The 26,973-nt window shown below is 42.4% G+C and overlaps 1 protein-coding gene across 1 annotated transcript in view; it reads left to right on the forward strand.

Annotated features, from left to right (window-relative positions):
* Positions 1–26,973, forward strand: part of CAP2 (cyclase associated actin cytoskeleton regulatory protein 2) — a 169,072-nt gene that overhangs the window by 23,454 nt on the left and 118,645 nt on the right. Inside the window, exons 2-3 of the mRNA XM_050788036.1 lie at positions 6,824–6,945; positions 11,868–11,968. Of these exons, the coding sequence (XP_050643993.1) occupies positions 6,825–6,945; positions 11,868–11,968 (222 nt within the window). The 5' untranslated portion in view covers position 6,824. The remainder of the gene's footprint in view (positions 1–6,823; positions 6,946–11,867; positions 11,969–26,973) is intronic.

Consider the following 26,973-nt stretch of genomic DNA (forward strand, 5'->3'; position numbering starts at 1 on the left):
GAATGATTTATAATCCTTTGGGTCTATATCCAGTAATGGGATTGCTGAGTCAAATGGTATTTCTGGTTCTAGATCCTTGAGGAATCGCCATACTGTCTTCCACAGTGGTTGAACTAATTTACATTCCCACCAACAGTGTAAAAGTGTTTCTGTTTCTCCACAGTCTCACCAGCATCTATTGTTTCCTGACTTTTTAATAATCACCATTCTGACTAGCGTGAGATGGTATCTCATTGTGGTTTTGATTTGCGTTTCTCTGATGATCAGTAATGTTGAGCTTTTTAAAATATGTTTCTTGGCCACGTAAATGTCTTCTTTTGAGAAAAGTCTGTTTCCTATTTAATACTAGGTTCATGATCTTCAGAAGCCCTTGGATCTGGGTCTCCCTTTCGGAATTGGAAGAGAAACACTCACTACCATTATTTCTGTATTTTTGGCCTAGCGAAGAGAACTTTCAGCTAGCAATCAGGAAACCTGAAAGACCCACTTGTTTTATTAACATGAAAACGTTATCCAAGTAGCATTATCTCTTACTTGTTTTGTGAACTTGTTGTGAGGAATTTACAAAATCCTTTAGACAATGTGGAGTTTTAACACAATTTGAAATCCTGAAGAAAAAGGAGCCATGGAAGAGACCCAAAGGCTTACATTAGAGGGAGCAAGTGTGCTCTTTCAAGTCATGGGAGGAAGCCACTGTGGTTCCAAGTAGGAAAAACCAATCTAGCGTCTTCTTTTAAATGAAAATTTCTCCTATGAAAATCTGGCTTTCAGCCTGATCTGGGATGGTGCCAGTGAGTGGGTAGGCAAGGAAAAGGCAGCGAGAGGTAGCTAATTAATTAGTCAATCAAAAAGTATTTATAGATTCTCTAGGTATAGGGCACCATGCTGGACTCAGTGGGAGATGCAAAGAAGAGTAAGATCCAACCTCAGCCCCTGAAAAGCTTGCAGCCGGTCTCCTTGGGAGACAAGGTGTACATGTGCTGACAGGAAAGAAAGCACAAGGCAGGTTTTTAATTGGGCAGTATGTCTCACAGATGCAAAATAGGTAATCCAGGCAAATAGGGTGTTATTCTAGGCTTATCACCATTTACATTGTGCCATGGAGTGTCAATGTTCAAAGCATCTATGAAAGCTGCTTTTGTAACTGGTTCCATTGAGCTAGTTAGGGCTTAACAGACCCTTCACCACTGAGCATAAGATGGGTTGGGTGAAGAAAATATGACGGATGAAGGAGTGCTGCTGTTTTGCAGAAATGACCCCAAAGAGATTGGGCCTTCACCCTTTGCTGTTTAGAAGCAAAAGAGTCGTTGTAAAAATGTTCAGAGGGAAAATATGTGATGAAAAACATGAATTACATACCACAATTTTCATTTTATGGTAACCGCACCTTCATGTAGACTTGAGAAAACTCTTTTAAACATGTTGGAGGAATAAGTACATGGACAGAGGAAAATGAAATGTTGGGGACAAAAATAAGGCTATACTGACCTGAAGTTTTCCGTTAGTCATTTCCATTGACCAGATCTTCTAGATGACTGCTTGACATTCCAAATATAACTATTCCCGCTGACAGCAAAATGAGATGGAATGACTTAATAGCGGCAGCTAACATTTATTATTGACCATGTTCCAGACTTTCTCTACCTTTATACTTCATGGCAACCCTGTGTATAGTATACCTCCTGGCTCAGATGCAAAGAGTCATAATTGTGTTAACTCTGGATACTGATCACACAAAAATTGTGACATAACACTATTGGGAGGACGAGACAATAGGCAATGTGCATGTAGGTAGTAGTGGAGACTGAGCAAGGAAAAAGTAAACCCTTGTATTTTTGGTGGGAACTCAGTAGATAATGCCCCAAACTGAAGAAAACCAAATAAGACACAGAGATAGAGTCATGTTATTTAGAGATAAGGGGGAGGTGGGGGGTGATTATCAAAGACACAGTTAAAATAATTGAAAATGATTGGCACTTATGACACAGAATGGAAGAGTGTAGAACTATTGATTCTTTAAATTATGTGCATGTTTAGCTTTGATAAAAATAAAAATTAGACTGGGCGCCATGGCTCATGCCTATAATCCCTTTACTTTGGGAACCTGAGATGGGCGAATTACTTGAGCCCGAGAGTTCAAGACCAGCTTGGACAACATAAGGAGACACTGTCCCTGCAAAAACTAAATTTAGAAAATTAGCCAGATGTGGTGGCATGCCCTGTAATCCTAGTTACTAGAGAGGATCTTTGGTGGGAGGATCCCTTGAGCCCAGGAGGTGGAGGCTGCAGTGAGCTATGACTGTGCCACTGCACTCCAGCCTGAGAAATAGAGTGAGACCCTGTCTCAAAACAAAAAACAAAAAACCTTGAAAAGTGAGGGGAAAATTCAAATAAGAAAAAAAAAAAAAAGACCAAAAAGGAGGATGGGTGCACTTCTCATTATAATGACACTCAAAACAGAATACAAAAAAAAAAAAAATTAATTAATTCAAAACAAAGAATTAAGATTAATCTCAAGTACAAGTTTTCAAAACCTGATTTTTTTTTTTTTCTGAGACAGAGTCTCATTTTTTCACCCAGGCTGCAATGCAGTGGGGTGAACATGGCTCACTGCAGCCTCGACCTCCCAGGCTCAAGAGATCCTTCTGCCTCAGTCGTCCAAGTAACTGGGACTATAGGCATGTGCCACCACAACCAGCTAATTTTTCAATTTTATGTAGAGATGGGTTTCGCTATGTTGCCCAGGCTGGTCTAGAACTCTTGGACTCTAGCAATCTACCCGCCTCCGCCTCCCAAAGTGCTGGGATTACAGGCGTGAGACACCGGACCCAGCCCCTAAAACAAATCGTGAAAAAGAGAAAGTTGTGCGATGTTATGTTCCTTCCTCTTTTTTCCCCATGCACACTCACACTCTGGTCAGGTGTTTCTGTGTATCCTCTGGCCTTTCCTTGCCGTCGGCTTCTACTTGAATAGGATGACTAGCGATGATCTGGAGGACCAAGTTTGAGCTGTGTCATCTAACCCAGTCGCTTTATTCTCCAGCTGTGAATCTGGCTTCTCTTTGTTCCTCACTGGGTTCTTAGAATAGCTTCTTTCCTACCATCTTGCTGTATCCTCCTATTCGGCTGGCCTCCTGAACCAAACTCCTCGGTCTATCCCCCTGGCTCTGACTCATTCCTTACCCTGACCTTGCTGTCTGTATTTGCTTTGACTACCCTATGAGTTTCCTCAACCTAATTCTTAATTCCTGGCTGCCACCTCCTTGTCAAAACTTGGCTAAATCCACTTTGGAATGCTAAGGCGGATGGGACTGCCTGGGAAGAATTTGGAGAATCTGCAGGTCTGCTCTTTCCTCATTCTTGAGAGCCAGGCTAGTGGCTGAGGGTATATGGAGAGAGAGAGGGAGAGAGGCAGAGAGAGTTTGGAGAGAAGAGGGCATGATCATGCCGACCATCCTGGGCCCCATCAGTCTCCTTGGGAATGCTAATATGTCTCCTGGTATAGTCTTTCTTTTATTTATTCTTCATTTTATCTTAGAAACTGTTCTGAAAGTTTTAAACCCAGAGACATCTCTCCAACTTCCTTGCATGAGCTGTATTTTGACCACTTTAGAGACTGTGGCAGAATTTCAGTCTTGCTCGTGGTGATTTTACATGGAGTGACATCTGAGTCGCTTTTCGACTGCATTCCACACCAATCTGTCCAGCCCTGCAGCTTGTGGGCTGACTCCTGTTGTCTTTCAACATACGGAGCACTATGAGATAGTGCGAGTTTGGGTCTTGTCAGGGAGTCTGATTAAGCCACAGTCAGAGACGGCAGTCCTAAGTGTGAAATGTAACAGGCCTTCTCAAGACAGCTTCATCTGTGAACTGCTGGAGGTGGCTGGTGCCATTCTGTTAGGAATAGGAGCTTGCTAACAAAGCAAACATTTTTTTTTTCTGTCGCGGGCTAGGTCTATGGTGGTAACATTTGGCAAGTTGAGTAACAGGGAACATAGATAACTGTGAACAGATGGGCAACTATTAAAAGATTTCAGGGGCTTTCATCATTTCTCAAATGGCCTTCACCCACCTACAGGATACCCAGTTCCCTTGCAAGAGGATTACGTAAAGGATTCAATTACATTTCTCTTTCCTTTTTTTTTTTTTCTTCAATTGCGATGGAAGCACAAGCTCTGACGTGAAGAGGAAAAGAATAGATGAGAAATTTCTAATTTTGAATCCCCTTAGGATTAGATGCTGATTTCAGCTGTGCAGAGAACACTGCCCCATATTTTGCAAGAGTAACTGTTGCCAGTTTCAGGAGAGATGACTTTCCAAAATAGACAGTAAACTCCGCCCTCCACAGCCGATGACCATCTGACATTCAGACAGAATTACAGAGGTATATAAGCTTTTGAAACTTTTATAACCTTGCTTTTGAAAAACGGCAGTGGCACGTCATCACTGCGTTTAAGCTCAAAACTGATGGACTACAAAACACATAAGAGAAATGTATTGCCTGGTCCCCTGCAGAAACATAAAATATTTATCCATCTGAGAGCAATTAAATGTATTTCCCCCTGCTTTAGGACAGCAGTGTCTCTGATTCAGAAGCATGCTGTTCCTCTTTTGCTCAGAATGATGCTTGGAAGGTTCTTAAGAGGGAGAAGAATTCCAGGCACTGATTAAGAGGAGGCATGTTGTCTTCTCTTAAGGGGCAGCAGCCTGATTTTGCCAAAAGCAGTCATAAGTTGATGTGGCCGGGGTTAAGGTGGCTATAAGCTAGATCTCAGGAATCTGAACAAATTAGATTGGGTGTCATTCCTCAGAGGTTGCCTTAATGACATATAGATTCTAGGGCCAATAATCTTAATATAAGTTTACAATTTTAGTGGGTACTTACCCTATGCACAGTCATTTAATTTTCTGTTTGGAAGCAGGAAGCATGAATACCCTGCCCCCTCGCCATTTTTTTTTTCTTCTAGACAGTGTCTTGCTCTGTCACCCAGGCTGAAGTGCAGTGGTGTGATCTCAGCTCACTGCAACCTCCACCTCCTGGGTTCAAGCAATTCTCCTGCCTCAGTCTCCCGAATAATTGTGTTTACAGGTACCTGCCACCATGCCCGGCTAACCTTTTTATTTTTATTATTTTATTTTATTATTTTATTTATTTTTGAGATACAGTCTCTCTCTGTTGCCAGGCTAGAGTGCAGTGGCACAATCTCAGCTCACTGCAACCTCCGCCTCCCGGGCTCAAGTGATTCTCCTGCCTCAGCCTCCCGAGTAGCTGGGATTACAGGCATGTGCCACCATGCCCAGCTAATTTTTGTATCTTTGGTAGAGATGGGGTTTCACCAGGTAGGCCAGGCTGGTCTCGAACTCCTGACCTCATGATCCGCCTCTCTCAGCCTCCCAAAGTGCTGGGATTACAGGCGTGAGCCACCGCACCTGGTCACCCTGCCCCATTTTTATCTCCAGTCCTCTAATCAGCTTCAGTCCCTATTTATCCCAGCCAAGAGTACTGGGTAACTGAAGATCCCTGTCTCTACAAACCACCCCACCGAAGACTAAATTTTGCTTAAACATAACCAGCAGCCTTGTAAAAGGAAAATAACCATTTGTCATATTTTAAATTAAAGCCCTACGTTCAGAATAATTATAATTTAAAATAATTCAGCAACAGAAACACCAAAACAAACCAATCAGTAATAAGTGCAAAACAATTAGCTCTTGGAGATGATGGCCTCTTTGCCTGCTAAATGATGCTCAGGTTCATAAACTCAGTTCTCCTGGATTGGGCTGTTTGGTTTTATGTAATTGAGTAAACAAGGATTATCAGTGGGTTTAGTCTCCTTGGAGAATTTTACTTTAACAGAAGGAATTATTGAAAATACTGAAAATATGTTCCCACCATTAGCAGAAGAAGAGCTGGCAATATTAATTTTTCCATATATGTTTTGTAGGCTTTTAAAAAGTAAGTACTGCACATAGATTGTGTCATATAACAAAGAAGCATCCACACAGGCACTTGGAAGCAGTATAAAGGGAGTGAATATTTGTGTATTACATACTGGGCTTGTAATAATCACTAATAGAATAGAAAATAAGCTCAATATAATGCTGATTTTTTTTTTGTTGTTGTTCCAAGATTTAGGTTCTTTTGAATTTCACATATTTTTCTGATATTTAGAAATACTCTTTAGATAAATAAAAGACGCATGCACACACATTTATAGCAGCACAGTTCGCCATAGCAAAGATACGGAACCAACCTAAGTCCCCATCAACCAATGAATGGATAAAGAAAATGTGGTGTATATGCACTATGCAATACTAGTCAGTCAAAGACAGGAACAAAATAAGGTCTTTTACATTAACTTGGATGGAGCTGGAGGCCATTATTCTAAGTGAAGTAGCTCAGGAATGGAAAACCAAATATCCTATGTTCCTCACTTATAAGTGGGAGCTAAGCTATGAGGATGCAAAGGCATAAGAATGATATAATGGACTTTGGGGACCTGGGGATGGATGGGAGGGGGATGAGGGATAAAATACTACACATTGGGTACAGTGTACACTGCTCAGGTGATGGGTGCACCCAAACCTCAGAAATCACCACTAAAGAACTTATCCATGTAACCAAAAACCACTTGTACCCACCCCCAAAACTGCTGAAATTAAAAAACAACAATAATACATACAATTTCTTGGTTACAAAAATAAAAATAAAGCCATCCCCAGTGATTGTGTCTTCCTCCTTGCTGTTGTTGAGACTGATGGTGTTGGTTTGCTTATTCTCCCTGATGCTCATGCAGCCTCCGTTTGTGCCTGTGCTTTTCCAGAATGGCCAACATGCAGGGACTAGTGGAAAGACTGGAACGAGCTGTCAGCCGCCTGGAGTCGCTGTCTGCAGAGTCCCACAGGCCCCCTGGGGACTGCGGGGAAGTCAATGGTGTCAGTGGAGGTAGGGTCACAAACTGTTGTCATTCCTGGTCTTCTTGTGGGTCACTTCATTTTTTTCCATCATTTCACTCTCAAGGAACATTTCTATTATCCTTCAGCTTCCTTACCCCTTCCATTGTATGTGACCATAACATTAACCAGAGGCAAGCAATCCTGAAAAAGAGAAAGGAAGAAAATCTTTCAACCCACAATCCACAAAAATTATCAGTATCTGTGCCTTTTAGAGACAGGGTCTCGCTTTATCACCCAGGCTGGAGTGCAGTGGTGCAGTCATAGCTCACAGTGACCTCAAACTCCTGGGCTCAAGCCATCTCCCCACCTCGGCCTCCCAAAGTGCTGGGATTACAGGTGTGAGCCACTGTGCCCAGCCTCAGTGCCTCTTAAGAGCATATTCATCTTTCGTTTAGTGTTCATACTGCTGTCCGGCACTCAATGACTAAATATATTATCTACATAATTATCAAAAAAGAAACTAATGTTCTTGATTAGAATGTAAATTGGAAGGAATTATCATTCTGTAGATTTTCATTTTAAAGAGAACAAATCACTAAATTTAGGAACTCAAGTTTTGAAGGAAGCTAGTGTTATGCAAAGACAAATATGACTGTGATGTAACATAGCTACATCATGGTGTTTTACCTTTGCCTATTCCTAACCAAATATGGTGGTTTTTTTTTTGTTTTTTTTTTTTTGAGATGGAGTCTCGCTCTGTCGCCCAGGCTGGAGTACAGTGGCATGATCTCGGCTCACTACAACCTCCACTTCCCGGATTCAAGTGATTCTCCTGCCTTAGTCTCCCGGGTAGCTGGGACTACAGGTGCCTGCCACCACGCCCAGCTAATTTTTTGTATTTTTAATAGAGACGGGGTTTCACCATGTTAGCCAGGATGGTCTCGATCTCCTGACTTCATGATCCGCCTGCCTCGTCCTCTCAAAGTACTGGGATTACAGGCGTGAACCACCATACCCGGCCAACCAAATATGCTTTTAAAACTATATCCTAATGCCATACTGTAAAACATTTTTTAATTATATAATCAAAACTAAAAAGTTGGCTACTTTCTCAAAAAGGGTACCACATATGGCAAACTCTCCAAGTTATCTACAATAATTTTTCCAATTCCTTCTTGAATAAGGGACAAAGAAAAATTACAAATAATTTACTTAATAATTTTTTTTAACAAATAAAGGACAACCAATTAAATTTGAATTTCAGATAAAGAACACTTTTTGGGGGGTTATAAAGATGTCCCAAATACTGCATGGGCTATACTGCGTGTTATGCACCTACATCTAACATTTATTCATTGCTTATCTGAAATTCAAATTGAACCAGGCAATCTGCACTTAATATGGCAACTCTGTTCTTGTCACGTGGGCTCTTCCTCCTTATCTGACCCATATGGAATCCTGTCAGGTTTTTTTGGGCTGAGAAAAGCCGTGGGGAAGAAGGGACTTCAGAAAAAGCTTTCACCAGGGAAGACCTACATTGGTGCTTCTAGAGTTTCAGGCGAATTTGGACCCGTGCCTGTATTACATACCATGGGACAGAAATTACTGTGTGAGCACAAATGTGCTGGCTGGTTTATTTCCCCCCTGAACATAATGAAAATTAAAATGCTTTGAATGAATTGAAAGGGGGTGTTGTTTTAAGGAAGGCTGCCAGGAGCCTGTAAGTTTTTTCCGCTCCAACTGAGACACATCTATGATTTCACTTTAAGCCTCTTTTTGTTAACTGTATACAGTTGGCATATGAGATTCAATAAACCTTATTTGTAAGAAAATATTTTCATCCTCTCTTCAATAACTTTGTTTCATTATACTGTTGGCATCAGGTGATTAAAGACATTTCTCTAAACTACTGACCACAAATGTTAAGCCTTTGTTTTGTGAATACACAAAACAAAGTTAAAATCCAACTACCAGGAGATTATTTAGTATTATTGAGTAAAGAAAAAAAAACTCAATAATTTGAACCTCACTTATTCAAAGAGGTACTAGACTGAACTTGGTACTTTGTAAAAAAAGATTTTTTTCTAGGAAAATTAATAGGCTTAGAATTAGAGGGTATGTAATTAAATTATTTAAATTATTTAAGTGTTTAAACAAATATTTTTCTCATATAACAAATCATTCCAAACCAGTTATTAAAGCAAAGCTCTTCTAAAACAACTTAGCCCACAATTTACTATCCTACTTGAAATGAAGTAGGATAATTAGTAAATTGTCTGAATGATATCCATCCTTAAAACATTTTACTAATGCTAAACAACACCATTTCCATTTCTTCTTAATTAGTAAGTTTTGACAATTTTCTAAATTCTACTTTTGACAAATCCGCAGAACAACCTTTTACCTTACTTGTAAATATCATTATGACAATGTTATAGCAAAAGTTAAGTTTTTTTTTACTTTAAAAGAAACTTTTGGCCAGGAGTAATGGCTCCTGCCTGTAATCCCAGCACTTTTGGAGGCTGAGGCAGGCAGGAGATCGAGACCATTCTGGTTAACACAGTGAAACCCCGTCTCTACTAAAAGTACAAAAAATTAGCCAGGCGTGGTGGCGGGCGCCTGTAGTCCCAGCTACTCGGGAGGCTGAGGCAGGAGAAGGGCGTGAACCCGGGAGGCAGAGCTTGCAGTGAGCCGAGATCACCCCACTGCACTCCAGCCTGGGCGACAGAGCGAGACTACATCTCAAAAAAAAAAGAAACTTTTAGAAGGAACATAATCCCTTACAAATGCATAATAGGCATAGATCAAAAGACCACTCTATTTTGATACTGGTATTATGATGTGCTTTAGAAGGTGAGTGCTTTTTGTTTTTCTCTGATGACAATCGGGTAAGTCCAGGTCAACGGTTGAAGAAATATTTTTGCGTTTTTACAATGTGACAAACACCATGCTAGGTGCAAGAAAATTGAAGATGAATTATCCGCAGTCCTGATGCTCCAGAATCTTTGGTCTCAATGCATTACTATTCAGGGCCCCAAATTCTTTGATTAAGGGATGCTCAAAGGATGCAGTTTGGAGAGAAAGACAGGTCTGCCTGCAGGAGGTGTGAACAGAGCTGAACGATGAAAGGAAATTGGAACATATTCCCTTTTATCATTTGTACCTTCTGCTCTGTCAGAAGAGGACTCTGACACATTTCTGAAACTTTCTCCCACTTTAAATACTCAGCAGAGACCGCACCCCACCTCCCCCCCCCCCCTCACCCCGTGCCCCGCCTGGGGCGTCTTCCATAGCAACAAACAGGTTTATCTGTTTCCAAAGGGATCCATAAGGAGCCTTTGGGCTTGTGTCCTTCTTATGTTCCAGAAGTTGTTACATACTGTGCTGTGAACTTTAAGGTAACTTACTCAGCTTCAACATCTAGCTTCAGCATCCTGCTCAGAAGTTACAACACACCTGCAGAGCCGTAAATAACATTTCCATCACCCTTTGGGCCTGTGGAAATGGGTAATTGGGAAAAAGAAAAAGAAAGACACTCACCTAATAGTTTTGTGAGCATGGATGATGTATTTGTACAACATGAGGAAAGGAATCCTAGGTTTTGGTTAGAGTTTTCATAGTTTCTCAGTATTGTATTTCTCAATATTAGGGACATGAAGTCAGGGACTTACATTTTTTTTCTGTTAATTAAAAGGCAAGGAAGGAAATGCAGAGCACACCTGTTGGGCAGTTGCCACCTGAGCTTTGCCAGTAATTTGGCAGCTCTGAACCCAACGGGTATGGCCTCAGCAGTCAGTTTCACTCCCACTGTGGTTGTCCTCCCGCCCCCTGGGGGTGAAGAAGGAAGAAAAGGAGTGAAATCAGCTTTCTTTTCCTCCTTGCCCAGAGTTCATTATTACCTTCTGACTGTCCTCGGTAATCTTGGGATTGTAAGGTCATTACAGCACCTGAGCAGGTGGCTATGGAGGAAGGGCCACTGGCTTTGAATGAATCGGCTGGGTTCAGGTTTTGGATCTGCCTTTTGTTTGGTCTGTAACTGTGGCCCAGTCAAGTGCTGTGTTTGCAAGCCATTTCCTCATCTGTAACATTGCAATGGTGCTACCTACCTCCCTGGGTTCGGAGGGAGTGAAATGAAATTATGTAGCGTCTTTACTCAGGAGGATGAAAAATAGCAAAACAGTGTTTTCCGGAGCTGTTGAGAAATGTTTAATAAACATTGATTGAGATCCAGGCATGGTGGCTCACGCCTGTAATCCCAGCACTTTGGGAGGCCTAGGTGGGTTGATCACTTGAGCCCAGGAGTTCGAAACCAGCCTGACCAACATGGAGAGACAAAAATTAGCCGGGCATGGTGGCACACTTCTGTGGTTTCAGCTACTTGGGAGGCTGAGACTGGAGAATCACTTGAACCCAGGAGATGGAGGTTGCAGTGAGCCAAGATCACGCCACTGTACTCCAGCACAGCCTGGGTGATAGAGAGTGAGACTCTGTCTCAAGGAACAAATAACAAAAACACTGATTGAGTGAAGGAATGACTTAGCGAATGAATTAGTGAGAATGACATTGATGATATTAAACTTCCATATTGCCTATGGCAAGACAGTCCCAGGTTTTCTTTTCTTTTTTTTTTTCTTGAGACGGAGTCTCGCTCCGTCACTCAGGCTGGAGTGCAGTGGCGCGATCTCGACTCACTGAGATCACCTCCACCTCCCAGGTTCTAGCGATTCTCCTGCCTCAGCCTCCCAAGTAGCTGGGATTACAGGTGCCCACCACCACGCCCAGCTAATTTTTGTATATTTATAGAGACGGGCTTCACCATGTTGTCCAGGCTGGTCTTGAACTCCTGACCTCAGGCGATCTGCCCGCCTTGGCCTCCCTAAGTGCTGGGATTACAGGTGTGAGCCACCGCGCCGGCTAGTCCCAGGTTTTCATTCAACTGCCAGGGAATAACAAAATGCTCCTTTCCCCAAGGTGTGGCACCCTCCGTGGAAGCCTTTGACAAGCTGATGAACAGTATGGTGGCCGAGTTTTTAAAGAACAGTAGGATCCTTGCTGGGGATGTGGAGACCCACGTAAGTACTTTCCTCCCCTGTTCTCAGTGGAGTTTAAACTTACCAGCCCAGCCTCTGACAACTCTAAACAGCCTGAGGAGATCTTTATTTGTTTTTTTACTCTGGCTAGGCAGATGGTGGCTAAAACATTCATTTGCCCATTTATTCATTAAATTGTTCCTTCAACGCCTATGGATAGAGCCTTGCCCGGCACTGTTCTGGAAGCTAGAAGCATGGGGATGAACAAGATAGGCCACATCCTGCTCTCACAGAACTTCCACTTTAGTCTGGGAAACAGATGATATATACAAATATATAAACGAATTCAGGTAGTGTTAAGTACGAAAAGAATAAGAAAGCAGGGTCATGATTTAGAGTGCTGGAAGCAGGGATACTGCTTGAGATAGGAAGGTGTATCTGAGGTGACACTGAGCAGAGACCTGATGGAGAGAGGTAGTGAGCTGTGGAGAGATGTGGGGAAGAGAGTTCCAGGCAGAGGGAACAGCAAGAGCAAAGGCTCAGAGCAAGCGTGGTGTGTTCCCAGCAGAACAGAACGTCTGGGAGAAGATAAGGGAGAAGGATAACAAGGGCTCAGAGTACAACATGCTCTTCTCGTCACAGTGAGGGACTTGGCTCTCCTTCCCACTGTGATGGGAAGCCACCTGGGGTCACCGGGCAGAGGACTCAGGGTGATTTGATTTATTCTTTAAAAAAGTTCCCCTGGTTGAGCTGACTCAGTCACCAGCCACCCTTCTTCTTTCTCTAAAATGCGGCCTGAGGATATCACCTCACATCCATTGGGATGGCTACTATCCAAAGAACAGGAATTAACAAGTACTGGTTAGGATGGGGAGAAGCTGGAGCCTCTATGCACTGTTGGTGGGAATGTAAAGTGGTGCAGGCATGGTGGAAAACAGAATGTTGGCTCCAAAAAAAAAAAAAAAAAAAAAAAGAACTACCATATGATCCAACAATTTCACTTTTATGTATATCCCCCAAATTTAAAAGCAGCATCTCGGCCGGGCGCGGTGGCTCAAGCCTGTAATCCCAGCACTATGGGAGGCCGAGACGGGTGGATCACGAGGTCAGGAGATCGAGACCAACCTGGTGAACATGGTGAAACCCCGTCTCTACTAAAAAATACAAAAAAAAAAAAACTAGCCGGGCGAGGTGGCAACGCCTGTAGTCCCAGCTACTCGGGAGGCTGAGGCAGGAGAATGGCGTGAACCCGGGAGGCGGAGCTTGCAGTGAGCTGAGATCCGGCCACTGCAACTCCAGCCCGGGAGACAGAGCGAGACTCCGTCTCAAAAAAAAAAAAAAAAAAAAGCAGCATCTCCAAGAGACACCCATGTTCATAGCAGCATTATTCACAATAGCCACGAGGTGGAAGCAACTCCAGTGGGCACTGACAGATGCACTAAATGTGGTCTTTACATACAGTGGAATATTATTCACCCTTGAAAAGGAAGGAAATGCCGTTACATGTTGTAATATGGATGAACCTTGAGGACATGATGCTAAGTGAAATAAGCCAGATACAAAAAGACAAATACTGTATGATTCCACTTATTTGCAGTACCTGGGGTGGTCAAATTTGTGGAGATAAAGTAGAATGGTGTTTGCCAGAGGCTGGAGGGAGCAGAGAATAGGAAATTGTTCAATGAGTGCAGAGTTTCAGTATTCCAAGATTAAAAAGTTCTGGAGATTGTACAACAATATGAATATACTTAACACTACTGAGCTATACACTGACAATGGTTAAGATGGTAAATTTTATGTTATGTGTATCTTACTCTAATTTTGAACAAAGTACAGCCTGAGGAAAAGCAAAAACACAGAGTTTGATAATCTCTGGATTGGAAGAGAACTTTAAAGCTACCTAAGCTAGCCTGCCAGTTTTAGACACTTTTCGTATTTTAAAACATATTAGCATCATCTCCGGGGTTAGTCATTGTTTGCATGCATTTAGTGAAAATCTAATGTGATAGCCAAACCAATTAAAAACATAAAAAGACATTTATCACTGGATTCTTCTTTTTCTTTGACCTTTGTTTCTCACTAAGGATTGAATTCCAAATCCACCTACCTATAGATTTCTCAGCAACAGCACAATCCTGGCAAAACCATTTTCAGTATAGATTCACAGAAAATCTGATTCTTCAATAAAGTTGTGGTTTGGGGCTTAAAAAAAAAAGTATAAAGGGATTCTCTCTTTGCTCCCCTCCCAATTAGACATCATATGCAACACACAACACCAGTCTCCCAGGGGATCCAGTGACTCTGGTTATGCCAGAGGCTCCAAGATTGTAATTAAATAGGTGCTTATCTCATCATATTGCAATGTATTTGTTTGCCACATCTGAGAAAAACAAAGATACTTCTCCATTTCTGTTGAAGTATACCCCTTGGTGAAAGAGACAAGCCTTGATATATATGAGTTCTGGAAAAACCTGGGCACTAAGAAGCGTCCGCATCAAATGTATCCCACAGCTCTATCGTTACTACTCTAGTCTGTTCTTTTCCTCAGTGTTTTTGTTTACAAGAAACCTTGTATGCAGCAAGAGAGTGGCTGAGCCTCTTATATTCTGAGACATGATAACTCCTGAATGCTAGCATACACAAAGGAATATTATCTGTAATACACTGAAAAAGATGCTTGAGTGATTAATGAACATTTTCTCTCTTCAACACTATCACAGTAATCATTGTATCACTATGGTTACTATTAATTAATGTCAACATTAGGCTTCTGAGGTACACAGTACATTATAACTCATTAGGAGTATCTCAAAAATTCTAGATAGAAACTTTTTATAGGAGAATAATGAGGCCTATAAATAAGTGTATTTAACTTTGCATTTTTTAAAAAAGATTTGTGTGCTGTCTTCAAATTGCACAGTAAACAGTCCCTTTAAGTTCTTTTTAGAACAAAGTGAGATATAAAGTGTAGCTTGATTAATATTAAGTTTTTCATCTCTTCATTCATCAGGCTGTAAACAGGATGACTCAGATGAAGGAATATTCTCAATAACGAATATGTAATGCTTAAGGAAATGTTATGTTCTCACTAGTTTTTAAAAAATAGAGGAAAGGAAGGAAAAGAATAAAAGAGGGAAGGAAGAAAGACAAGCAAGAAAGAGAGAAAGAAAGAAACACTTGTCATCTGAAAGTTTAGACTCCAGCTCTACAACACAAAGAAAAGTACAGGCAGCTATAGTCCATCTGCCCATGACTTTAATACTTTGAACATGCTGTTTATTTTTTCTCTGGCTTATAGAACCATGTGTCATTGGCATTAAGCTTGCAGCTGTTGCCTCTCACATCAGCCAGAAGTGGGGGCTGAACTTTATTCCAAGAACACACCTGTTGCCTAGAAAAAAAGCCCTCACATACCTGATTGTACAGGATGGAAATTTGAGAGTGACACAAATGTGCATCATGTTAAATCCTGTGCCTGGGCTTAAAAGCCATTTCACAGATACCAGTAAGGAATAAGGGCAGCCAAGCTATGATTTAACGTCTGTCTCGATGTGTTGGCTGCTGGTTGGGTTTAATTTACTGAACACTCAATAGTCTATTGACAGAACGGACCACAAAAAAAGGGGAACTAATAGCTACAATTAGGAATCTCTGCTGAACCGAAGAGCATAACAGGTTTAGAAAAGATTAGATCTTGTAAAGCCTTCTTGTGTGCAACCTAAACCAAAGGACTTGTTTAAACTACTCTTCAACCCAAGAACCATGACACAGCTTGCACCCCTTTTAAAAAACAATAGATAATTGTATGCATAATTGCATACATGCATGATTTTATAATAGATGTTGGGTAAATAGAGTTCTCAATGTCAAGAAGCAGATCCTCTAGAAACTGGGCCTATATAAGACCTAGCCCTTGGTTGGACATCATTTATCCATAAATAGATTTATGTGATTTGGGTTTTTTTTTTTTTTTTTTTTTTGAGACAAGAGTCTCGCTCTGTTGCCCAGGCATGAGTGCAATGGTGTGATCTCAGCTCACTGCAACTTCCGCCTCCCGGGTTCAAGCGTTTCTCCTGTCTCAGCCTCCCAAGTAGCTGGGATTACAGGTGTGTGCCACCACACCTGGCTAATTTTTGTATTTTTAGCAGAGATGGGGTTTCACTATGTTGGCCAGTCCAGTCTTGAACTCCTGACCTTGTGATCTGCCCTCCTGAGCCTCCCAAAGTGCTAGGATTATAGGTGTGAGCCACTGCACCCGGTCATTAGGGTTGTGGTTTTTTTTTGTTTTTTTTTTTGAGACAGAATCTCGCTCTGTCACCCAGGCTGGAGTGCAGTGGCATGATCTTGGCTCACTACAAGCTCCGTTTCCTGGGTTCATGCCATTCTCCTGCCTCAGCTTCCCCAGTAGCTGGGATTTCAGGTGCCCACCACCATGCCCGGCTAATTTTTTTGTATTTTTAGTAGAGACAGGGTTTCAAAGTGTTAGCCAGGATGGTCTCGATCTCCTGACCTCGTGATCAGCCAGTCCGCCCGCCTCCGCCTCCCAAAGTGCTGGGATTGCAGGCGTGAGCCACCGTGCCCTGCCCATTGGGGGTTATTTTTTAACAAAGCTATCCTATTGTTAGGAGTCATGGTGGAACTGATCTCAGGTCTATTTCTAATTGATGTGACAAATGTGAAGCAGCTGCACATCATAGCTTTTCCTAACCCAAGTCCTTTTTGGAGATTTCTAAAACTTACATTTTAAATGTTTCTGGGAATCTGGAATATTTATTTCCTGTTCTTGATTGAAGTGGATTTAAAAAACTGTTATTACCACATGCTCTCACTAGTAAGTGGGAGCTAAACATTGAGAACACATGGTCACAAAGAAGGGGATAACAGACAGTGGGCCAACTGGGTGGTGGAGGGTGGAAAAAGGGTGAGGATCAGAAAGTACCTGTCGGGTGCTATGCTCATCACTCGGGCGATGAAATAATCTGTACACCAAACCTCCGTGACACAAATTTACCTACATAACAAACCTGTATGTGTACCCCGGAACCTAAACTAGAAGTTTAAAAAAAGATAGCATTTAAAAAAATAATTCTTATTAATTATTTAAAATGAAAGAACCACAATTTGAACAAAAGGGCAATAAAATTCAACTAAACATAACACACATAAAGCATACTATGATTAAATCACATGCCGCACAATATTCTGTCCTTGAGTTCCCTGACTTCTATAAAGGATGAACATGATCAGAAAGTTATTAGAGCCTCACTTTTGATGGGTCACGGTCACTATGCTAGATGTCCCTAGTCTTTACCATTTATTTAAATCATCTACAAAATAGGTTGCTCATTTTGTACCATGCTGTTCAGTTAATGAGTTCAAAGAGTGGCAAAAAGAGAAGTCCCTCTTCCTCTGACTTGCACTGGCAGTTTGTATTAGTATTTGGAGTTAGAGTGGCCTTGCTTTTGACAGCATGACCTTGAGCTAGTCCCTTCATCTCCTTAACGAGGCAGGACGACATAATTTATCAGGGCCTCTGGCTCCCAATAGCCCATGCACCTGACTCATCAGTTCTCTCAGCCTGAAAGCATGAGGGAGCCATTCGGTTTCCAAATGAAGAGCTTGCAATAGTGTGGCCTCACCACCATTATAAAGAGCATCTTGAGCCATGCCAGGGAAGATACCCTGAGAAACAAGCAGAAGGAACCACGTCAGAAAAAGGATACACAGAACACTAAAGACAAAACGTCTTTCCGCTCTCCTGTGGTATAGATGAACATCTGGCTCCTTCATCTAAAAGGACCTGTAGGCCTCTACCAATCTGTGCTTTCTGGTCCTACGAGTTGTCACATCTTCCTTTACCTGAATCTTATCTCTGAAACATATAATAACCTTACATCTGGAATATATAGTACAAAATATCTGCATGTGTATTTTACGGATGGTATCTTGCATTCTTTCAGTTCTTTCAATTCTCGAAAACATTTATGGATCATTTGTACTCATTTAAAAAGTGACCATTTACATTTTTGGTGCTTTAGAATCTGTGTCTATACAGGATCCCCATCCCAAAAAATCTTATCAGAAGCACCACTTTGGGGCTGACTCAGCAAACCAGCCCATTCCACGTCGATCTCCTCACCTCCCCACTCTGCCTGCAGCCAACTAGCTCTCCCCATGAACTTCCAGTTTCCTGTTCACTGTTTTAATTTGAACATTAATTTTTATTACCACTAGATGTAGAATATCTTGGCAATTGCAAGCCCGAAGAATCTGTATGTGTTTCAGTTTCACCAAATGACAGAGATCCAAAAAATGACTTGCATCAAGAATTCTGCCTCTGGGTTTCATCCAGGCTTTAAATCGGGCATCTTCTTTCTTACTGTCTTAGCCATTAACGATAGCCAGAATTTTTAGAGAAGGAAGCATTTAAAAGTCATCCATTCCCGTTATCCACCCATCCACCCCCTTGGCTTGCTTGCTTGTTTTCTCTCTTTTTTTCTTGCTTCCTTCTTCCCTTCCTTTCTTCTCCCTCTTTTCTTTCTTTTCCTTTCTTTCCATATATTTTCATCCTTCTTTCCTTCCCTACTTCCTTCTCTCCCTTTTTCCCTCGTTTTTCTTCCTCCCTTCCTTACTTCTCTCTTTCTTTCTTTGCTTTTATTTTCTTTTTCTTCCTTTGTTCCCTCCTTTCTCCTCCCTCCCTTCCTTCCATCTATCTGTCTGTCTGTCTTTCTGTCTTCTACAGAGAAGAAAACTGCAAATTAGAGAGGCTAGGTGATGTGTGTGGTATGTTAAAGACCTCAGCAATGCTGTGGCAGAGCCAGGAATCTAGTCTCCAGAGTCTCTGTCTGTCACCTTGGCAGGCGCCTACTTTAACCTGCAGTAGGGTGGCCCCATCACCATTCTAAAAAGCATCTTCAGCCATGCCAGGGAAAACACCATGAGAAGCAAGCAGAAGGAACCATGTCAGAAAAAGGATACACAGAACACCGAAGATAACACATCTTCTCTTCCTGCCCTCCTGTGGTATAGACGAACATCTGACTCCTTCATCTAAAAGGACTCTAGGCCTCCACGTGCCTGTGCTTTCAGGTCCTACAAGTTGTCATGGCAGCCGTGTCTCCCGCCACCCTTGTGGTAATTGACTGCCTGGTGAGAAGCAAGACCGCAATGACCTGCCTCCTTCCTCACTCCCTCTTTCTAGAAGAGGAGGATGGGTCTCCACGACCAGGCTCAGGCCCAGGGCAGAGGAGAGGGTGGAAGGCTACTGTGCCTCTTAGTGACCAGGAGAACGCTGCCTCCGGGACAGAACTCTGTCTCTCTGGATCTTCATTTCTGCTCCTTTGCACTGGCCTGGGCTCGGCCTGGTCATTACTCACTATGCTGTTGGCACCAAATTAGCAGAATTCAGAAAACTCACAGATAGATCAGCCTCTGTTATCATGTCTTCCCAAGAACGGGAAGTTTTATTCTCAGCACTGAACACATAGTTTACTACCAAACATGCTTCAATCCACAGCGCATCTCCTGCTAAATTTCAGGCCTTAACTGGACATCCCTGTGACTCCTTTTTTACTTAAAGTTTGTTTCTAGAGCACGCAATCTCCATCTATCTCACTGAACATCCTGATTTCATAAACACACTTAGAGCTTTGGGGACTGACCAATAAGAAACCGGACTTGAAATCAAAACCAGACTTCAAAGGGCCACCAGGCCTCACCAACCACAGGATTGCCCCGTCTACTCTACCAATGAAAAAAGTCATCACCAAGATACCTTGCTAAAACAACGAATCAGATTCCATGAGTCTCTAAGGTTAAGATGATACCTGCCCTTTTTCTTTTTCCTGGACAGCAAATGTGCTTTCTGCCGAACTCTTGCTTCAGTGTTTTTCTTTCTGCTTTTTTAGTAATTTAATTTTTTTTTTTTTTTTTTGAGACGGAGTCTCACTCTGTCACTTAGGCTGGAGTGCAATGGCGCGATCTCAGATCACTGCAACTTCCCCTCCCAGGTTCAAGCGATTGTCCTGCCTCAGCCTCCTGAGTAGCTGGGACTATAGACCCGCACCACCAAGCCGGGCTAATTTTTGTGTTTTTAGTAGAGACGGGGTTTTGCTATGTTGGCCAGGCTGGTCTCGAATTCCTGACCTCAAGTGATCCGCCTGCCTCGGCCTCCCAAAGTGCTGGGATTACAGGCGTGAGCCATTGCACCCGGCCTGATTTAATTTTTTGAGTAAATGTTTGCATGGGTTAAAAAATTGAAGCCAGGAAAAGCACTGCATGTACTTTGTATACTAATGTACGTGTTCATCTCATTGCCCGCCATACCCCTGAAGGTGACGAGTTTTCTAGTTACTTATGTATCCTTCCAGTGTTTATTTTTGAAAATACATTTATTCTTATTTTCCTTTTATGACTAGACGGTCACCTCATTATATACACAGCTTTGCACCTTGTTTTCTTCACTTAATATATTCTGGAGATCTTTTCTGTGAGTCCATCGAGCTTCTTCACTGTTTATTACAGCTTCAAAACACTCCTCTGTGTAGATTATCACTGTTTATTTGACCAGGCCCCTGTTGCTGGACGTTGGGATGTTTCTAATCTTTTGCTACAGTGCATAAGCATGTATGCACAGAATTATCTGTATACACAAGTATATCTGAGGATAAATTCTCCAAAATGGGATTCTTGGGTGTACCAGTTAGGGTCCTGGAAGGATACTCATGGATAGATCCTGTGAGTCTCTAAGGTTAAGATGATTAAACTCTTAATCTTGGCATGGTCAACCTAGGGACTTTTTCTTTCTTTCTTTCTCTTTCTTTTCTTTTTTTTTTTTTTTTTTTGAGATAGAGTCTCACTCTGTCACCCAGGCTGGAGCACAGCAGTGCAATTTCGGCTCACTGCAACCTCTGCCTCCTGGGTTCAAGTGATTCTCCTGCCTCAGCCTCCCAAGTAGCTGGGATTATAGGTGCGTGCCACCCTCCCAACTAATTTGTTTTTTCTTTTGTGTTTTTAGTAGAGACAGGGTTTTACCATGTTGGCCAGGCTGGTCTTGAACTCCTGACTTCAAGTGGTCTGCCCACTTTGGCCTCCCAAAGTGCTGGGATTATAGGCATGAGCCACCGCGCCTAGCCCAAACAAGGGAATTTGAGGAGAGTTTAATAAAGGGACTATTTCCAAAGCTGTGAGCAGGCAGTCAGGAAACAAGAAATCATAAAGTACCCAGGACTACCAGTCACAGGAATCACTGCTACACCGAGGTTTGGAGAGGAAGAGAGAGAGGCGAGTATCAGAACCTTCCGCAGAGAGACACAGCCACGCGATGGAGACCAGCAGGAAGAACCAGGGGAATAAAGGCCACCTCCCGCTTGCCTCCCTTGCTCCAGTCTCCTGTCAAGCCTTCCACTGAACCCAGTGAGAATCCAGGAGCCAAGGAACCTGTGGATGTTGATGCCTTCTAGGTCAGGGGTCCCCAACCCTGTTCAGAACCAGGCTGCACAGCAGGAGGTGAGTGGCGGGCAAGCTTCATCTGTACTTACAGCCCCTCCCCATCCCTCATTTTACTGCCTGAGCTCCGCCTTCTGTCAGATCAGTGGAGGCATTAGATTCTCAGAAGAGCATAAACCCTGTGGTGAACTGCACATTCGAGGGATCTAGGTTTTGTGCTCCTTATTAGAATCTAAAACTTTATGATCTGTCACTGTCTCCCATCACCCCCAGATGGGACTGTCTAGTTACAGGAAAACAAGCTCAGGGCTCCCACAGATTCTACATTATGGTGAGCTGTATAATTATTTCGTTATATGTTACAATGTAATAAGAATAGAAATAAAGTGCACGATAAATGTAATGCATTTGAGTCACCCCCAAATCATCGTCCTGCTCTGTCTGTGGAAAAATTGTCTTCCATGAAATTGACCCCTGATGCCAAAAAGGTTGGGGACTGCTGGTCTAGGTGGTTGGCCTGGAGCACAGAGCAGGGTGCAGCAGGGTAGAGAGTGGGTCTAGAGCAGCAGAACAGGGATGGGCAGGATGCTGGGTGATGAGAAGGGCATTGTGCTTTTGAGATCGATTGTAAACTGCCTTCCATGGGGAATATGCCTGTTACACTTTCATCAGCAATGGATGAGTGTGTCTCTTTCCCCAGACTCACCTACAGAGGGGGACGTCAGTGGAGTTTTGCCAGTCCGATAGGTGACAAATGGTATTTCTGTGTCGTTTTCAATTTGTATTTTTCTTACGATGAGTGAGGTTGAGCACCTTTTCATATGTTTAAGAGTCATAGGCTGGGCATGGTGGCTCATGCTTGTAATCCCAGCACTCTGGGAGGCCGAGGTGGGTAGATCACAAGGTCAAGCATTCGAGACCAGCCTGCTAACACAGTGAAACCCCGTCTCTACTAAAAACACAAAAATTAGCTGGGCATGGTGGCGCACACCTCTAATCCCAGCTACTCGGGAGGCTGAGGCAGGAGAATTGCTTGAACCCAGGAAGTAGAGGTTGCAGTGGGCCGAGATTGTGCCACTGCACCCCAGCCTGGGTGACAAAGTGAGACTCCATCTTGAAAAAAAACAAAAAAAGACATTGCTTATGTTGTTTTTTTTTTTTTTTTTTTTTTTTTTTTACCACCCAGAAATTTTTTTACGTAGGAGAATTCATTATAAACATATCTTTTTTTTTTTCTTTTATGGCTTCTAGATTGTGAGTTGTCATTTAAAAGGCTTTTTCTGCTGGGTGTGGTGGCTTACGCCTCAAATCCCAGCACTTCGGGAGGCCAAGGCAGGCAGATCACGATGTCAGGCATTCAAGACCAGCCTGACAAACATGGTGAAACCCCGTCTCTAGTAAAAATAAGAAAATTAGCCGGGCGTGGTGGTGCGCACCTGTAATCCCAGCTACTTGGGAGGCTGGGGCAGGAGAATCGCTTGAACCTGGGAACTGGAGGTTGTAGTGAATTGAGATTATGCCATTGCACTCCAGCCTGGGCTACCGAGCAAGACTCCATCTTAAAGAAAAAAAAGAGAGAGAGAAAAAAAAAGAGAGGAAAAAAGCCTTTTCCTTCTAACACTTTCATGGCTTCATTTTTGACACATAATTTGGATCCACATTTGAGTTTATCTTGGCGAATGATGTAAGGCATGGATCCAACTTTTTTTTTTCCCGATAGATTCCTGCAATTCCCATCACTATCATTAATCAGTCCATTTCCCCCATGGATCTAAATGCTGCCTTTATCACATGCTAAACACCTGTAGGTCTTCAGGTCTGTTTTTGGACTTTCTGTTCATTCCATTGTACTGCTCATGTCTCAGTTCCAACTGCTTTAGTCACTGAGGATTTAGAGCAGCAGTACTCAACCTTTTGGGCACCGGGGACTGGTTTCATGGAAGAGTTTTTCCATGGACCAGGGAGAGGGATTACATTTTATTTCTATTATTATTACATACTCATCAGAAGATAGAGTCAATGAGAGCCCTGAGCTTATTTTCCTGCAACTAGACAGTGCCATTTAGGGGTGATGGGAGACAGTGACAAATCATCAGGCATTAGATTCTCATAAGGCGCATGCAACCTAGATCCCTCGCATGCCCTGTTCACAATAGGGTTCACGCTTCTATGAGAATCTAATGCCATTGCCGATCTCACAGGTGGTGGAGCTCAGGCGGTAACGCAAGCGATGGGGAGTGGCTATAAATATAGACAAAACTCCACTTACTTGCTGGCTGGCTTGCTCACTGCTCACCTCCTGCTGTGCACCCCACTTCCTAACAGGCCATGGACCAGTACCAGTCTGTGTGTCCTGGGGGTTGGGGACCCCTGATTTAGAGTATGCTTCATGTGTAATAGAGTTAATTCCCCCCATGGCTTTTCCTATCCAGAGTTCTCCTGGATGGTCTTGCTTGTCTTTGCCTTTTTATTTAAAATCAGCTTGTCTGTTTCTGGAAGAAAAATGTTGGAGTTTTTATTGGAATTGGTTAAAATTATGAATTAGTATTAAAATGTTCACATCTGTGTGATGTTGAGTCTTCCTGTCCAAAACCAGGATATGTCTCTCCATTGAATCAAGTCCACTTTTGTATCCTTCAGGAGTTCTATCAAGTTTTTCTTCAGAGTTTTGGCATGATTCTTGAGTTTATTTTGGAGGACAGGGGTTGTTATTTTTAATAAATGCGCTAATTTTGTCTATATATTTTTGAATTGGTTGTTCGTGTATGTGAAGGCTGCTGATTTCTCTGTGTTAATTTTGTGCCTGGCTACCTTTCTGAAGTTCACTTTTGTTGTTGTTTATTGGAGCTTTTCAGTTGATTATCCAGCACTTTTTAAGTATATAGTTATTTGCAAATAGTAATTATTGACCTCTTCCTTTTTATACCTTTCATGTCTTTTTATTTACTATTACCTTTAAGGTAGTATTTAAAAAATATTGACACAGGCTTATCTTTTAGCAGGAATGCCAGCCCATTAAGTATCATGCTTGTTTTGGGCTGAAAAAACTGTGTGTATGTGTGTGTGTGTGTGTGTGCATGTACGTGTGGTCATTTTAATGTTCAAATCTGTATCTCCCATTTTCAAGCAAGAAGATTATTGAAATTTTTTCAAAGGTCTTTTTCAGCATCTATAGAGATGCTAAAAATATAACTTTTCTTCTTAGATCTTTTAATACATTAATTATATTAATATGTTAATATTTCTTCATATTTCTTCATATTGAGTCTTTCTTACATTTCAGGAGGCTATTTAGTTACATTGAAGTGACCATTCTAAACTTTATTTCATGTTTCTTTTAAGATGTTTAAGGAATTTCACATGTGGCAAAGGAAAATATGAAATTTTCTCAGTCATGTGAACTAATTTGTTCAAGAAAAATATGCTGCCTTTGAAAACTCCTTATGTACTTTTAAGCTTTATTATTAATATACTATTAAATATCAAGTGCATTTTAAAATACCTTTTTAGCCTTAAGATCATTATATGTACACAGTACAGGCTTATTTCAGATCCTCTGTCCAAATGAAACAAAATTGTCCTTTTTTGTTTGAGACAGGGTCTCACTCCCTTCGCCCAGGCTGGGGTGCAGTGGCACGATCAAGGCTCACTGCAGCCTCAACTTCCTGGGGGCAGGTGATCCTCCCACCTCAGCCTCCTGAGTAGCTGGGACTATAGGTGCACACCACCACGCTCAGCTAATTTTTCATATTTTTAGTAGAGATAGGGTTTCACCATGTTGCTCAGGCTGGTCTCGAACTCCTGGGCTCAAGCAGTCCTCCCACCTTGGCCTCCCAAAGTGTTGGGATTACAAGAGCGAGCCACGGTGCCTGGCCTTAAAAATACACATTTTCTATCATAGATTCATAGGTAAACTATGGCCAACAGATTTGAAACGTGTAGCTGTTGAGAAAAACAGTTCAAATTAACTTTATAATGCATTTTTTTCTGTTATGTACGTAACCTACACTTTTCAAATTTAAAATTTAAAAAAAACAGCAACAATAACGTGTAGGAATTGTAATGAACTCTTGTTGCGTTCATTTCTTTGCATAACTCGTTATTGCCTGTACAAACCAATTAAGCAGGAAGAGGAAGAACCTCCACAATGTCATTAGCCTTTCCTGGCCTGTTTTCAGTAGCAGATACTTTAGGGGCAATTACATTCTTTGGTCGAGTCAATCGGGCAAAGCTGAGTCCTCACTGGAGTTGCTGAATGTGAAAAAGAGTCCTCTACTCCACAGAGCTCATGACACAATGATTGGAATACTGCGCTAGGGGAAGGAAACCTGGGTTTTACCTCCAAGTTGACCTTGAACTTAGTGTACAGCTGTGGATGGGTTCTTCATTCTCTGGGTCTTTTGAATCTGCACATGGTGATGTTCGCCACCAGGAAACCTGTGGAGCACCTGCCCTGGTTCTTCCTTTCTGTTCTACATTCACTGACACAAGCAAAATGGAACAGACAACATGTGCAGGGGTGAATTTGTGAGCATGCCCAGGGCTGCTGTGCTTGGGGTGAATCACATTACCCTCGGGTACCTCTGCACTTATACCTGGGAGAAAACTGATTGGGTCTCACATCCATGATATTGCTCTGTGGAAATGCACGGCATGTATCTACAGCTCAGTCCATGCCAGAAGTTCCTGAGAGTTGGCTGGGTGTGGTGGCTCAGGCCTGTAATCCCAGCATTTTTAGAGGCCAAGTGGGTAGAATTGCTTGAGGCCAGGAGTTCAAGACCAGCCTGAGCAATATAATGAGACCCCATCACTTTTTTTTTGAGACAGAGTCACTCTGTCGCCCAGGCTGGAATGCAGTGGCATGATCTCAGCTCACCGAAACCTCTGCCTCCTGGGTTCAAGTGATTCTCCTGCCTCAGCCTCCCGAGTAGCTGGGATTACAGTTGCCCACCACCACGCCCGGCTAATTTTTGTATTTTTAGTAGAGATGGGGTTTCACCATGTTGGCCAGGCTGGTCTTGAACTCCTGACCTCAAGTGATCCACCCGCCTCAGCTTCCCAAAGTGCTGGGATTACAGGCGTGAACCACAGTGCCCAGCCTTTTTTTTTTTTTTTTTTTTTTTTTTCTTTTTTCTTTTTTTTTTTTTTTTTTGAGACAATATCACTCTGTCACCCAGGCTGGAGTGCAGTGGCAGCATCTTGGCTCACTGCAACCTCTGCCTCCTGGGTTCAAACGATCCTTGTGCCTCAGCATCCCAAGTAGCTGGGATTACAGATGTGAGCCACCATGCCAGGCTAATTTTTGTGTGTTTAGTAAAGGCAGGGTTTCACCATGTTGACCAAGCTGGTCTGAAACTCCTGACCTCAAGTAATCCACCACCTCGGCCTCCCAAAGTGCTGGGATTACAGGCATGAGCCACTGGGCCCAGCTGACCCCATCACTATTAACAAAATAAAATTCTTGAGAGTAACCAGCAACTTTCTTCCTAACATTTTCTCCTCAAAAATACCCTTTCATTAGCTGAGCATGGTGGCATGCACCTGTAGCCCTGGCTTCTCGAGAGACTGAAGCGGGAGGATCATTTTAGCCCAGGAGTTCT

The sequence above is a fragment of the Macaca thibetana genome, chromosome 4, assembly GCF_024542745.1.
Source record: "Macaca thibetana thibetana isolate TM-01 chromosome 4, ASM2454274v1, whole genome shotgun sequence".
NCBI lineage: Eukaryota > Metazoa > Chordata > Mammalia > Primates > Cercopithecidae > Macaca > Macaca thibetana.